The 16,308-nt window shown below is 33.8% G+C and overlaps 1 protein-coding gene across 5 annotated transcripts; it reads right to left on the reverse strand.

The window, feature by feature from the left end:
- Positions 1-2,681: 2,681 nt before the first annotated feature.
- On the reverse strand, positions 2,682-7,525 carry LOC124822072 (ABSCISIC ACID-INSENSITIVE 5-like protein 2). 5 transcript variants are annotated; one of them, XR_015782224.1, is made up of 5 exons: positions 7,279-7,525; positions 5,202-6,143; positions 5,040-5,111; positions 3,477-3,565; positions 2,682-3,018 (listed from the first exon to the last, which is right to left on the reverse strand). XR_015782224.1 is itself a non-coding variant. In XM_088098981.1 (4 exons), the coding sequence occupies exons 2-3, from the start codon at positions 6,063-6,065 to the stop codon at positions 5,072-5,074; spliced, it is 921 nt and encodes a 306-aa protein (XP_087955107.1). In that variant the 5' UTR covers positions 6,066-6,143; positions 7,279-7,525; the 3' UTR covers positions 2,682-3,018; positions 5,040-5,071. The 5 variants fall into 5 exon arrangements, 3 of the variants coding, with proteins under 3 accessions (XP_087955107.1, XP_047149992.1, XP_047149991.1); XR_015782225.1 differs by having other exon boundaries at positions 2,989-3,018; positions 5,185-6,143; XM_088098981.1 differs by lacking the exon at positions 3,477-3,565 and having other exon boundaries at positions 5,185-6,143.
- Positions 7,526-16,308: the final 8,783 nt, after the last annotated feature.

The following is a 16,308-nucleotide window of genomic DNA, read 5'->3' on the forward strand; positions in this document are numbered from 1 at the left end:
GGTAGGTGAAGTCTATGACCATTTTTTCCCAAGTTATGCCTTGGTAATCGATTACAGAGTCCCTGTAATCGATTACTATGGGCTAATTACTAGTTTGTACAATATGTAATACGTGACTTGCTAGTTGAAAGAACTTGACTCACCAAGGTCATTTTTTATGTCTTTTTGGATGATTTTGGGTGTGTTTTTACGATATTTATTCAAACGTTTTAGATGGATGATTGATTTTATTTATCGATACTGCAAAAAACGTCCATTCTAAAAACCAACTCAATGGTGTCTTTGCAATTAACTTCCTTTGGTGCCGGGTCAATCTTCCATTCAAATCACCAACACATTTTTCATTTTGAAAGAATGTCGCATATTCAACTACATGAAAAATAAATCAATGACCAAAGGGTAAAATGCAAATGGAAATGGGTACATTGAAAATGGTAAAGGGTAAATCAAAATGGAGTAAGTGAAAAGGGAAAAGGGGACATAGGAAAGGAGAAACGGACAATGCAAAGGGGAAAAGGAATAACTTCTCACCTGAGTTTTCTATTGGTTTAGCATAGTCTCACCGGATTATCTCGTCGGAGAAGACGACCTTTTAAGTTTGCTTCATGAGAGAGAAAAGAGAGGAACTACACGTTGTGAGAGAGAGGACGTAGAAAATGAAAATTAAAGTGGAAAGTAGAGAGAAGGAAAACGAAAATGAAAGGGATATTTTTGGAAACCAATTTCCAACACCCTTGCATGCTAGCTTTTTCAAAAGATATTATTTTAAATGATCCAATAACATTTTGACACTTGTTCGTTGTCAAAATGTTGTTAACAATTCGTTGTTAACATATTACGATCCCAAAATTTAGTAGATACTCAAGTGAAAATACTCAAATTTAAACTTATAATTAAGTTTTCTTTTTAATTCATGAAAAAGAGTAGAAGATGGATGGTTTAAAAATAATCGTTTTAAGCCTTTAAGTTTTTTAGACATTCTTTCTTAATATTTGTATCTAGCATAATGTTAATTCATATGATATAATAAATGATCATCCTATATCATTTCAATTAACTAATTATCAAATCTATTTATACATAACTAACCACTAAAAAATGTTTTCTGCATAATATTTTTAAAAAAAACTAAAAAATAATTACACTTTTTGGAGGATTAATTTTATAGGTTTTTTAAAAATCTAAAAATAATAACTGAAATAACAAGATATGGAGGAATACTGACATGACATAAAACTGTATAATATTATAATGATTGAATCCTAAAACAAATTATGGCAACTGTTGTTTGAGAAAAAAAAACTGTTGTTTGACCAAAACATGTTTTTTCAATCATGTTACTGAAAGGCATTGTAGTAAATGTCGACAATTTATTAATATTTTTATTCTTTCATATATTAAAATATAATAAACTATAGATTTAAAAATAGAAGTAACTATTTGATTTTCTTAACCTTAAATTTTGTTATATTTCAATATTTGAACAAAAGTTATTTGTAAAATAAAAGGCAAGTTTAAAGATTGAGGTATAAAAAAATTAAAATGAAGAGTAATTAAAGTTTAAAGTGTTTAAAGATAAGAATGAGAAGGAAAGCAAAGATTAGAAGAGTGACTATTATTAAAAGAGAAGAACTAAAAAGGTTAAATGCTTTTTCAGAATTATTAAATATGATTAATATAAAGTAAGTGAAATGAATGCAAGAGCATTGCACATTAATAGCATTATTCTCATGATTGGGATTCTCTGACAAGAAAAGTATGCTTCTTATTACCCTCTAGTTTTTTTCAGGAAAAGAAATGATAATTGTTAATTTGTTGAGCATCTTCTTGCCATCATCCTAAAGGCTAAATGCTGGTTCTGGCTTTCGTCATGTCAGTGAAATAAAAGCAATAACTTTGCTGTGAAAAAGGGTGTTTGTACAATACCCTTTGTGAAATCAAACCCTCCTTTTGTGTGAAAAGGAAAGCTGCTTGTACAATACCCTTTGTAAAATCAAACCCATCTTTGGTGTGAGATATTTTCTCTTTACCATGCCCATTAATAATCTTCAGTAAATCATCATCTATGGAGAAAACTTAGATACATTTCCAATGTTTCCTCACCATTCATCTCCCTTTCAAAATTTACTCGTAAAATGCACCAAGTAGAAGGGAATAAAATTCATGCTTTAAGCCTACCCAGAAAAATTTTACGGTTAAAAAATACTTTTCTTCCTAAACTGTTATGAAAAATTAAGATTAATTCATAAAGTAAATTATAAAGTATTTAACTTATATACTTTACAAAAATAAATGTAAATTGTCATTTCTAAACAAAATGACATGAAAGTTATATTTTAGTTAATTATGAAACTTCATTAATCACATCCGTTGATCACATAAAAAAATATTTGAAAATTGATGTTTTGCATTGATTTTTGTACCATGAACTAGATATTTTATAATTTAATTTAGAGAAAAGACGAAATACATTTTTTTATGACAGTTTGAAGACAAAAAATATATTTAACTCAAATTTCAATTTCAATTAAAAAATAAAACCAATGACACATAAAATAGCATTAAGTTTTTTCCTTAACATAATGCATTAGATTCTCTTCCTGAATGGAGTTAAAAAAGTTAGAAAAAACCGATTATCTGCCATGATTAGTAATTAGTACTTAATTGGGGATTAACTCAGATGACAAAGTAAACTCATGAAGCCATGATTATGGTTATATTGAAAACAGCACAACTACAACATTTCTCTAATTTTTTTTTTTTTTCTTAAAGAACATTGAGAGTTATAAAGAACCTAATAATAATTAAAGACAAGACATTGGATGCAAATGTTTAACAAACTACTGAACTGACATACCAGAGTCAACCTCACAGTAATCCATAAGGAGAATTCACTGGTACTCATATTTACAAAACCTCTACAACTAGGTACAGATCTCAGAAAGGAGCTGATCCTATTCGGCGAAGTTGATACTTAGGCTCAGGAGGTGGTGTACTTGGCAACATCTTCTCTATCTCCTGCAAGTTGAAGAGAAAAAAAAAATTATAAACAATTCAAATATTGGACAAATAAGAAAGTAAGTATGCACCATTATGATACATGAGCATCATAATTTTATCAAGTAAAAAGTGACCATACTAACAATCTGAGAATTTTTTAGGTATAGCTGCATGAAGGATTTATAATCCAACATTTTGTAATAATGAACTGCAACTGTACAATGAGTAAGGAAAGTAAAGCTTGAAGATCAAAGTCTAATTCACTGTAACCAAAAAACCAAAACACATGAAGCAGCAGAAAAAACCAAGTGACAGTTCAAAAAACCATCACTAATCAAAGCTAAAACATCACAAGGCATTCACAAAAGGGGGAAATCTAATATCACTGTTCAGGCTAGAGTGGTGACAGCAAGAGAGATGCATCCAAATAAATTTGTCATCATCACTGATCAAATCTGTTTTGGTAATGACTCAACCTTTGATGTTACAAGATTTGATTGTGACTGACCCCTTAACTATAACAAGCTTAGAAGCCTTTTTCCACATTCTTCCACCATTTTCCTTTCTGAAAAAATAAGCCAACTACTATCATAACACTTACAACCTCCTCAAGCACTGAAAAGTTCAAAAGCATCATAATCATCATAAAGAAACATCCCATTGCACAGCTCAGAGTACATCCACAAAACATTTACCCAAAAATCAAGATATAAAAACGATAGAGCTCTAAAATCTAATTGATGAAAAAGTATATCAGGGACATCATATTGATGAAAAGTGCAATTCTGTTTTATTTCAATATACCAGAATCAATTATGATAGTCCAAAATAACCCATCTCCCCAGCTTCCATGATACAAATAAATGGATTGATCAGAGACTTGTGTACAGAAGAAGTGTGATCGACCAAAGCCAGCATACATGATCAAATAGTTTAATTTATTGAGAAAATAAATGCAGGGTTGCTAATATTGGCATGCTCCAGAAATATAAAAAAGGACAGATTATTACACTGCTATATGGCTGCTAGTAAATAAAAAATCTATGGAGAAAAATGACAGTGGTATAAACATTGTGCATCACAATGCATAGAAATATGTTGCTTCCAAAAAAAATCCTAAGACACAAGGATAATGCAAAAGCAGGAAGAAAAGAAGTGCCCTATGGCTTGATTAATAATAGGGAAAAGAAAACATCTAAAAATCACGTGATTGTATAATCCTGCTGTTCAAAATATTAATGTTAAAGATTTTCAAGATGTGGATTGAATCTAGTTATAGTAAAGTGTTATACCAACATATTTATACAGATCTACTTTGCTTAATCTTTTGGAAGGGGTAGAGAGTAAGATACTTGTTAAAAATGATTGAAATGCATCAGCACATTTGAAACACCGAATGTAAATCAAAGAATGAAACAAAAATAAATTTCCCCATCATTGGCTCAAAAGATAAAGAACAAGTATTGAAACAAAGGGCAAAGCAAAGATAAAGGATTAGTATCAAACATGGGAGAAAGCTTCTTCCCCAGACCCCTTGTTTTGATTTTTCATCTAATAATATTTCCTCCCAGAAAAATTATGTGATGGAGAAATTTTCTTTATATTGAATCTCCTTTTCCATCGACACACCATACTGTATAATGAGAAGTGTGAACATTAAATCTCTAGTTGCCAGATACCATAATCATACACTTAAAAGACAGCAAACTCATGAAGCAATCAAACATCTGATTTAATTCCCAAGTCACATAAGAAACAAAGTTTTGAATGGTTGAGGAAAAATGTTTCAGGGTCAACAAAATTTCCTTAATACTTGTTAATTCAAGTATTGATTAATGAATCATAATATGCAGAGTTTCCTCTGCAAAATACATCAAATAACAATTGAAACTAAGATTGCATAGTCAATCTTAATCTGAAAAATACTCGGCAAAACGAGAAACCACTCAATCTTGGTACTGATGGTATACTCTGGAATTTGAATTAACAGCAAAACACAGTCAAGGCAATTAAAGTAGACCTGCAAAGCAGAAACTAACCTGTCGTTTCCTCAGCATTTCATTTTCCTCTTCTAGACGGGAGACTTTATTCTCCAATTCATTTGTGTATGCCTGTTCATAACATTTATGATTCAGGATTAGGATTTTTACTAAGCGAAAAATTAATCAAAGGATAAAGACTCACATAACATGAAAGAGCACCTGTTTCCTTGCTCTTGATCGAGCAGCAGATTCACGATTTTTTATCATCCTTTTCTGTCTCCTCTCAACAGTTTTCTCCATCATGTCCTCGGGAGTGGTCCTTTTTCTTCCAGGAGTATGTGAATCCGACATTGTTGCCATCATAGGAGACGGCATTGCAACCTGGCCATCTGCAAACGAAACATCCAATGAAGCTCCAGGCCCCATGTGTATTGGTTGTGCCATACCCTGACCAGGCATATAAATCTGCATCAAACTTTGCTGTGGATGCTGATATTGCACTGGTGGATATTGTATCCACTGTCCTTGTGAAGGAAACTGTGGTGCTACTGCCACGTTTGAATCCATCGGTACTGGCACTGGTACTGGCACTGGTACTGGTACCGGTGTGGATACAGTACCAGCATTCTTTGGGTTAGAAGATGTTTCTGTAACAACTCCTGCTTTCACCAAGAAGTCCTCCAATGTCATTTCTCCCAAAGTAGGCTGTTTTTCGTCACGGAACCTCTTCTCTTCAATGGCTTTGTTTTGTTGGATATCTCTCCAAACCTCGTCCACCGTCTTCTTGCTCAGTGCACCAGTCAGTGACAGACTAGCCTGACGCTGCAGAGCAGCTTGACCAGCTTGTGCCGCGCTTTCATTGTCCATACCAGCTGTCTGGCCTGCCTCAACAGTCCACACATTTTTCAGAAGCTCATCAAGGTTCATACTAGTAAGCGGCTTCCCTAGATCACCCAATTGATTCTGAACCTCATCCAGTGTGAGACTGTACATTGAGTTTTGCCGCACCAGGGGCTGGACTTGTGACTGTTTTCCATTACTGTCTTTATCACCACCTTGAGATCCCATCGTTTGAGTCCCCATTTACCAATTATAATATAACTGTTAACAATTCAGTTCAAACTAGTCCACATCTTCAATCCTGCCCCAGAAAATCAGAAGCTGATAAATAAAAGAAATTAGCATCACCTTGTTTGTAGTGATAACGCATAAGCTTTTAGAATCCATAATAATCTACATGCCTAACATGCATTCCGGCACACTAAAGGAAACCGTCAATTGTAACAAAGCAAGATAATTTCCAAAACTTTCTGTCAAGCATGATATCATGTACATGCAGCTGGCAGAGTTGCGATTTCCCACGAGAAAAATAATTTTAAATACATAACACATGGCTCAAACCAGTCAAAGGAGAAAAAAAAATGTGAGATCTTGTAATTTAGCAGCAGGATGCAAGGTACATTTCATTTCCTCTAAAAATGAAACAAACAAAGATGAAAACGGTGAAAGTTGTTAGTCTGATTCACGATTTATTCACAACACAAAAATATATTGAGAGAAAACTGATGTTGACCTAAAGACAAAATTTTAATAACCGAGATCATAAATGAAATTGAAAACTTAAACAGAGGATAAACTCTAGAAGGGCAAGCAGATAAAACCAAGTGAATATAACAGACTTCCAATGAAGCACTGTTAAACTCAAGCAAATGAAAACACGAAACCGTGCAGGTACCCTTCTTGGAGAAAAATAAAAAGAACAATTCATATTACTTAAAAAAGGGTTATTAGAGCATTGATCCCTTGCATGCAAGCTCGGAGAAACAGTCAAGTAAATAAAATTTGCAATGAAACCCAAAACCCCATATTCGAAACACGCAAATGCCCTCTTAAACTTCGGCATTAAAATACCAGGGCCCGTTTTCCCACAAGTCATGGACACAGAACATCAAAATTGAAAGGCACACAAGTTCATCATAAGAAGATCAATTCAGAGACCGAAGACAACGAAGAAAAACACCCAGAATTCAAAATCAAATCTTTCAACGAAGAACTTGGAGGAAAACCCATTTGCATGCAACAAATTGAGCATCACTATTGAAACACCGAAAGGAAAAGAAAGGTATCCTGAAAATATTTCAAGACACAAAAGGGTGTGAGATCAAACCCACAACAAACCCAGTATTTGTTTCCCACATGCAGTGATAAAAATCCAAAATTTGAAGAGGAACACATCATGGAAAAGAAAGAGTGTGATGTAAGGAATAAAAGCGCGTGAGTAAGAGAAGAGAAGAACCTTTTTTTTTTCGTGTGTGTCGGAGAGAGATACAGCGATCTGTAAGAGGAGAGTGAGAGATTGAAAAATGGGTTTTTGGAGCGAAAATCAGAAGAAGCTGTAGGTGATGAACAAAGCTTTCACAACATAAGTGTGTGTTTGTGTTTGTGCATTCGTGCGTTGGTCGAAGAAAAACAATCAAAGGTGGATTTGTGTGACTTGTGAACGAAAGAGAGATTTGAGAAATAGAGAGAATGAAAAGAAGCAAAGACAAATGGCAACTTCTCACTTTTTATACATAAAAAAATGCTCAATTTAATGACGTGAAAGAGCGTGTAATGACGTTTTTTTTGTCTGAAGACAAAATTGTAAAACAAATTCATCAGATAAAAAATAATTTCAATTTTAATGTGATAACCAAAAATCAATCATTAACAAAATATAATTTATGGTTTTAATTAATATTTTTAATACATCTCATCTTATATATTTATAATTAATTTTATCTCATCCTTCCAATGTAATTTCAATAAAAGTAAATTCAAGTTAATACTTGACGTTTCTCCACATAAAATAATTTTTAATTAGACAATAATTTTAATTCAAATTTTACCGTATCTAAATTAAAATTCTACCAACTTTTTTATCGATTGAAAATTTAAGACGTAATTAGTGATACATGTGATTTTTTGTCAGAATTTTGGACCATTATTTATGTTTTTATCGAATATTACATATTTACTTGGGCGGAGTGATATTCATTTGCATTGATTCGTTAATTTAGGAGGTGCTTGTATTATTTGACAGTAATAAAGACATAGGTCTTCTGATCGAAGATAGAAAGAATTTATATCGACGATACAGAATTCTGATATAAGATTTAGAGATAAGGTGTTGTAATCGATAATAAAATATTTATTTTAATTAAAAATTCGTATTAAATTATCTATTTTTTCTAATTTTTAATTTTTTTTTCATAAAATAACACCTCAGTCAATAATTTAGGTTAAGTTAAAAAAAAGATGCATAAGAAAAATTAAAGTCGAAGTATTTATAGGTGCAATATAAAATTTTACGTTTTCAAAATTAAAAATGTAAAAATATTTAAAATTAATGAAAAAATGTTAGATGATAAAAATATTTTTTTCATTTATTAGATTATTATCAATTTTTATGAAATAAAAATTTAAAATTAGAAAATTTAAAATTGCAAAAAAAATACTTATTTAGTACTCGTTTGATTCAATTACTTTATGTTTAAATTAAATCATATTCAGTTTGTAAATGTATGGATTAATTTTTTTTTAATTCGTATGTATTCTTAATAGCAAAATCATATAACAATGTTGAAGAACTCCTCAATTGAAATGCGTAAGTACACGATGCAATAATGGGGAGGACAAAGTATATATACAATTATAATTTTTAGTTTGCAATTGTTCGGGTTATTTGAAAGAATAATAGTTCTATTATTGTATTCAATGCATAGAAAATTAATTTGGTAAAGATAGTGAAATTATATTGATGACAATAATTAGATTTTAATATTATATTTCATCATGGTTCCATGACTCTAAGTCATGCTTTAAAAGGAGTTGATAACATACTTTGGTGATGAAAATGGTAAATGCAATGACAACACTCAAATTTTGTGGTAAGGTTGTTGTTATATGGTAATAAACTTACATAATGGATGAGATTGTGTAGATTTAATTTTAAATAATACCTATTTAATAAAATTATTAGATTTCGTTATTTTTATTGTTGTCTAGTATATTTATGCTAAAATAAAAACTTTTATGTTTATTACATATACACGTCTTCTTTATTTTTTAAATAGGTTTAATACATCATTTGATCCCTACTTTTAAGGGTTTGGTTCAAAGTAATCCTACCTTTTAAAAAAGTTCAGTAAGACCCCATATTTTGTTAAAAATTGTTCAATCCGATCATTTTCGCTCACGCCGTTAAAAACATAACGGTGCAAATGTCATCGTGACATCTCATAAGCACGTGGCACACCTAGTTAATAGGTGCACTTAAATAATTTTTTAATTTTAAAAAAAAAGTCTCTGCCATGTCATCATCACCATCTCCAGACAAACCCTAATTTCTCTCCAAGAAACCCTATATGCCGCACCATCCAGCGCCGTCACCGCCATCCTCGCCGGCAGTCGTCCTCTCCAACGCATCACACGCCACCACTAAAGTTATGCGATGAGAACGCGAGAAACCCTAGGTCTCCCCAGTTTGCTTGCAGGTTTGATTGTGGTTGCAGGTGGAGGCAAGTAGCAACGCGATTAGTGGTGGAAAAGAGTGGCGATTCGCGATCTGTAGCAGCTGGCGATTCGTGATCTGCAACAGCTGGCGATTTGGTTGATGGTTAGTGGTGGACGATTCTGTGGTGGAGATTGGACGGTAGTGCTGCTGGTGCGACGACGATTTGGCTGGTGCGAGGGTGAAAATGGTGAAGATTGGTGATCGCGGCATAGCAAGGGATCGCGTTGGGTGGTGGCGTGAGAACGAAGGTGAGATGCGAAGGTGATGGAGGTGCAACAAAAGGGAGAAGATGCTTTGGTGGTGGCGTGTGATGTGTTGGAGAGGATGGCTGCCGGAGAGGATGGCGGTGACGGCGCTGGATGGTGCGGCGGCTAGGGTTTCTTGGAGAGAAATTAGGGTTTGTCTGGAGATGGTGATGATGACGTGGCATTTGCACCATTATGTTTTTAACGGCGTGAGCGGAAAGGACCAGATTGAACATTTTCTAACGAAATATGGGGTCTTACTGAATCTTTTTAAAAGGTAAGAATACTTTGAACCAAACCCTAGGGACCAAATGATGTATTAAACCTTTTAAATAAGTAGTTATTTTAAAATTTACTTATTTCAACAATATTTATTTTAAATTTGAACAAATTAATCCAATATTATTTTTATAGATTTTGATACAAATAGTTTTAATTTTTTTATTTAGAGGATTTAGTTTAGTTTTAATTACCTATAAAATTTAGGTATTTTTATAAAAAAGAATTATTTTATGGAGTGTTCGAAATATTCTTTTTTTAAATATTATGTTGTTTCATGCTAACATAGAAAGAATTTTTTGCATAGTTTGTTTTGTATATTGTATTTTAGTTTAACAACCGAAATATCACTAGTACAGATAAAAGAAATGGCACCGGTTATTTTCACTAATAGGCACCGGTTCATGAACCGAGGCATATTCAGGCGAGGTAAAAGGTGATACACTTTATGCCTCGGTTAACAGGACCGAGATTGTTCTCTCCCTCTACTGCCTCGGTTGGAGGCCGAACCGAGGCAGTAGGGTCTTTTTTTTTCGTTATAATTTTCCTAGTATTCAGTGGCAAGCGTTACAGTGGCAAGCAAACGTTATGCTCAAACAAATTACACACAAACTTGCCCAGAGAACAGAGAACATGCACACAAATAATCTAGTTAATTTTCATTAACAAATTACACACAAACTTGCCCAGAGAATTTACAGTTGCAAATTACACAAATCAGAGAAGAATTTACAGATGCAAATTACACAAATCAGAGAATTTACAGTTTCAAATTACACAAATCAGAGAATTTGATCAAGGAGACAGACAAATAAAAAACAGAGAACTGGATTCAGCAAAACCATGGAGTTCTTCATTTTTCTCCACAACCCTCACCCCTTTTGCAGATCTGAGCACATTAGCCTGCTTAGAAAATGATGGCAAATTAACACAGGAATTTAATTTTGGTGCCTCGGGCATATTAACACAAGCAAATTAACACATTTACCTTTTGCAGATTCGCAAAACCCTAATCTGACCCTAATCTCAGATTCGCACCACCACCACCACCACTATCACCGCCGCCACCATTGACGCACCACCACCGCATGCTCTTCCCTCCAGAGGCGACGCACTCGCAGGAGAGAGCGAGACCGAGAGAGCGACGGAGCGAGACCGAGAGAGGGGAGGCGAGAGCGAAGGGAGGCGACAGCGAGGGGAGGCGACAGCGAAGGAGGCTAGAGCGAGGGGAGGGAGGCGAGAGCGAGGGGAGGGAGGCGAGAGCGAGGGAGGCGAGACCGAGACCGAGACCGAGGGAGGCGAGACCGAGGGGAGGGAGGCCAGATCGAGGGAGGCGAGACTGAGAGCGAGGGAGGCGAGAGTGAGGGGAGGGAGGCGAGCGAGGCGCTCGAGGGGTGAAGGGGCTAGGTCTTCGCGTGTTTGGGGAAAATCTGGGGAGAAATAAGAGGCTTATATGCCTCGGTTCTTTTGGCCTGAGGTAATAGAGGCTTATACGCCTCGGTTATTCTTATCAACCGGTGCAGTATACTCCTTTTACCTCGGGTTTCTCTTAATCGCGTCAGAAATTGTGTCAGAAACCACTCATTAGGCACCGGTTGCTTTTACAACCGAAGTGGTAACCCTTTTTGGCACCGGTCAAGTCTGAACCGAGGCCTATAAGGTCTCGTTAATTACAAAACTGCCACCGTGTCTGAATAGACAGCGGTTTGGTATAAACCGAGATCTATTGTGCGAGTTTAAAAGCACATTTTGTACTAGTGTATATATATATATATATATATATATATATATATATATATATATGAAATAAAGAAAATATAATTTTTGAATTTTGGTTATGAATCGAAACATAAAATTTCATATTATGCTTCGATTATGGCAAAATTGAAAAATAAAACCATAAATAAAGAATAAAAAAAAGTTATTAGACTTTAATTAGTAAATGAAACATAAAATCATAAACAAATAATGAAAAATATAAAAAACAGTGGGATTCAAATTTGGTCTGTATAATATGTTATCACTACGATGTGCATGTATTCTTGTATATTTCATACCCATTGGACAAAGAATTTTTTTAGTATCATAATTACGAGTGGATAGTGTATTTCCATCTGGATGCATTTAATTCAACAATACCAACAATTATGTGAAACTCTTATTGGTTCATTAATTGGTTGCCTTCAATTCATGAGTCTTAACACTATTGACAACTATGTGAACTTAGTTAAACTGACATATAATAAAGTCTCTACATAAGTAGACATCATTTTATACACATACTCTTGGGTAAAAGCTTTTACGTCAACATCGTTGATCATGTCCTCTAATTTTGTCTTTTTCCAATTGACTTTTCATGGTGAAATCGACAACATGTTCAATTCAATAAATAGTTGAAAAGTCTATTAATTCGTCATGTCATGTCAATGTTGTATAGCTTTGAAGGAAAACGTCACAGATAAGGTGTTCCCTAATTTTGGTTGCATTCAACTTTCTCTCATTCAAACAGTTGACATAAGAACATTTAAGCATCACTTATACCATTATGTTATGCAAATTGTACAAATTCTTTTACTCTTCTCTCATACTTTGGTGAGACAAGACCTTCTAAAGAGATTGGACGGTCTAGCAACTCTGATTTTGAAGTTTAACAATAAGCATTAAATGAAATATCTTTTCAAAAAGAAAAACGCCTATTTGACCAGAAGCATCTAAAGTGTTTGCTCAATCAAAATGAAAACCTAAGGTTTTATACAATAAACTACACAAGACATCCAAATGCTAATACAATGTCTTTTCAGAATAAGAACATATAAAACAAAGTTTCTTTGAGTTTTATATCATCTAACATGTTGTTGACAGGAAGCATATGATAAATGAGAAAAGTCTTCATGAACATGTTATGACATATGCTTAAGGATTTCTATTCATAAAGTGTTGAAAAGAAAAACATTTTAAGAAGGCATTGTCTAAGAGATATGTTCAAAACGATAAGAAAGTTCTCAAGCTCTCTGGTTGAAACATTTATTCTTGAGAATCATAAAAACACAAAAGCTTAATGTCTTACATCTAAAAATAGTGTTATAAGCAAAAGCATTTCATAAAAAATATTGTTTATCGAAAAAAGCGTCAAATTCTACATCAAAAACATCTTTTTTATTCATAAGTGACTAATGCTTCACATCGTCTACTGTCAATATGTTATACATGGTCTAAACATTTGTTGAAAGTTACACTTGAATGTTGCATTAATTACTAACAAGACGTCTGACAAATATTTTTGTACAAGCAATATAAATTAACGTCTATAAACTATCAAAGCATTTAATGATATATGAAAAAGTGTCTTTGTGCTTGCATATTTTGCTCTCTTTATCTGTGCAAGAAATGACAATACCTAGATTAACTTAGAAGCTCTACACAAAGGTCAGAAAGATGTTGAGAGATAAGAAAACATTCTTAGAATGCTTCATCAAAGCTTCTTGTAACATCCCATTTATCTCACACTTAATATTTCATAGTTAACATGTTGTAACATTATTACAGTCGTTCATAAGGTAAATATAAAGGGGGTTCACATGGAAGATACTTATTTTTAATTTCAAATAAAACACTCATGAAGTGACTAGAAACTTTTATTCACTATTCCCCTACTTCTTTCTTTACTTGCACTGAATCAGTCGTCGTTCTCTCATCTACTCTGTTGATGGATTTACAAGTGTACCAAATTGCACAAGTAATATAAAATGGTAAGACCAAGTATCGTATCCCTGAACACTCTCGGCACTAAACAATTGTGTGATAACTTGATTAATTAAAACTTAAATAAAACGAGATCATTGATTTAAGATGCAAAGACAGAAAATTAAATATGAATGCAAATTGATCAATAGTAGAGTAACACAAAGATGAACGGATGTTGTTTAATATGAGATGAATATGTTGTTAGGGTTTGATTTCACCAAGTTTACTCTCATGTATATAAGAATTCTTCTTTTTACATTAATGTTAACGTCACTCACTAAATTACTTAGAACCCGATCCCTCGGTGCAATAAGCCTGCCTTAATTACTAGTTCATGCAATTCCTAGCGTTCCTAGAAATTAAGTCTGAAGATCAAGAGCTTAAGACGACCAAGTACTCATACCCTCATCCCTGAGAAATATTACACTTGGGAGAATTCAACAAGAACCTGAATTGTAAGGAACCTCCCGACACTCATGCAATTCATAAATCATTCTACTAAATGAGTTAAATAGAGCAAGCATTGAAACAAATGAATTCCCTAACAATTAATGAAAAAGCATATAAATTAAGAATCAATTCAAATACATGAGAGTTCACAAGGTTACTTCATCCCCCAACAAAAAATAGAGTTTAGTTCCCCATAGACATGGAGGAACTAGATGAATAATGGAAAAGCATGATATAGTGAAACCCTAAAAGTAGAAGAGGAAGCTCTCGCCTCTAGATCCGCCTTCAGAGAGTAGAAGAGTGTGTTGTTGTGTTGCTCCAGCCAGAGATACAAAACCTAGAGTGTCTGGGTCCTTTAAATAAAGTCGAAAAAGAGTAAAAACAGGGCCCGGTCCAAAAGAGTCAAAACAGAGCAAAAATTGGGCCTAATCCACGATGCACGACGCTCGGGCGCCCGGGCGGTGGGCGGTGGACGGTTCTCATGTTGGGCTTGAGCCTTCAATTTGTCGCCCAGGCTTCGGGGTTCGCCGCTCAGGCGGCCTAGGAGGGCGCCCGGGCGGTAGACGTCGTTTTTCCGATGCTTAAGCCTCTAGATAGGGCGCCCAAGCTTCGTGTGGTTCCTCCTTTTGGTGCTTTTCCAAGCCTTTCTGACCTCTAACTCCTTAGCACTTCATCTCTGCTTTCTTCATTCTCTCATTACCTATCAAAACAAGGAAAATTAGTCATAAAATCATCAAATTCAACCTCAACTCTCTTATTCACACAACTTAATGAAAAAGCATGAGTCTAAGCAAGTTTCTAAGTGAAAAAGGGTGTATTTAGTATTAAAATTACATCTCAAATAACGATATTTTTAACCGTTAACATACTCCAATATAACACACGTGTTATACGATTATCGCACAAACATAAATATCAACACAAACGCAAATAAGTAAGGGTGAGCTAACATGCAATAAATCATTCATAAAATATGCATAAATATATTTACTACACAAAAATAATCACATTATCATACAATAATCATACTAGACTCAATTATTCGGATGAAACGTTGATGCGAAATCACAGAAGGTCATACACTTGTTTGGGCCTCTAATGCTTTTTACAAAGACATTGCCAATGCAATACACCAAGTCATCCACAAGGTTAGCCCGTTAACACCTATGTCCAAAACTAGCACTTGGACTAGGACCTCCTGCCCCTCTAACCACATAAATCATCCTTCTCTACTTGAGTCTGGATGATTATTAGAATATTAGGATAACCTCCAAAAACAAGACTCTCAATATCAACGTATGCACTAACCAATTATAAACACAGAATCTCTCCACCAGAACTTGGCCAATCTCATATCATTATCATATTCATTAACTCATTCATCATGGAATACATATTTGATCCAAATCTCATATCATTATCAAATTAATACTACTTTTCAGGCAACTTCAGTATTGCCAAGTAGTATTCAAGAAAGTAGATAGGGTTAAAGTAACCCTGAGTCGTCTCCCAATGAATACGAAATTGCCTTTTAATATTTGAATCTTATGAATGCAATGTAATGTTCAAGAATAAAAATGATGTTTGGAGAAGGTTTAAAGAACAAATAAGAAACTTAAAAACGATTATAATGAAATAGGCTAATTCCACTTCTTTTCCAAGATATATTCATCATCGGTTATTCACAGATAATTGTTCAATTGATTATTATTTAAGTTTCAAATTAATTAAAGTACATTCTTAATTAATTTGAGGGCGATCATGCACTTAACCAAAGTAAATTCTCAATCAAATGCAAAACCTTTCTAGATTATTCACAATGAATTCAACCAAAGTACATTCTCGATCAAATCCTATTTTGTTTAATCATGTCTATTCTTAAATCGCCTAACCAAATTAAAAACTAATCAATCAAAGTAAATTCTCAATTGCTTATAATTGAAATTATTACTACCAATCAAAGTACATTCTCAATTGATAGTAAAAACCATTTAATCATATGAAAGTTTCTAAATTAAATCAAAGTAGATTCTCAATTAAACCTAGAAACCCC

Source organism: Vigna umbellata, chromosome 9, assembly GCF_029865625.1.
Source record: "Vigna umbellata cultivar VRB3 chromosome 9, Vumbellata_1.0, whole genome shotgun sequence".
Classification (NCBI taxonomy): Eukaryota; Viridiplantae; Streptophyta; class Magnoliopsida; order Fabales; family Fabaceae; genus Vigna; species Vigna umbellata.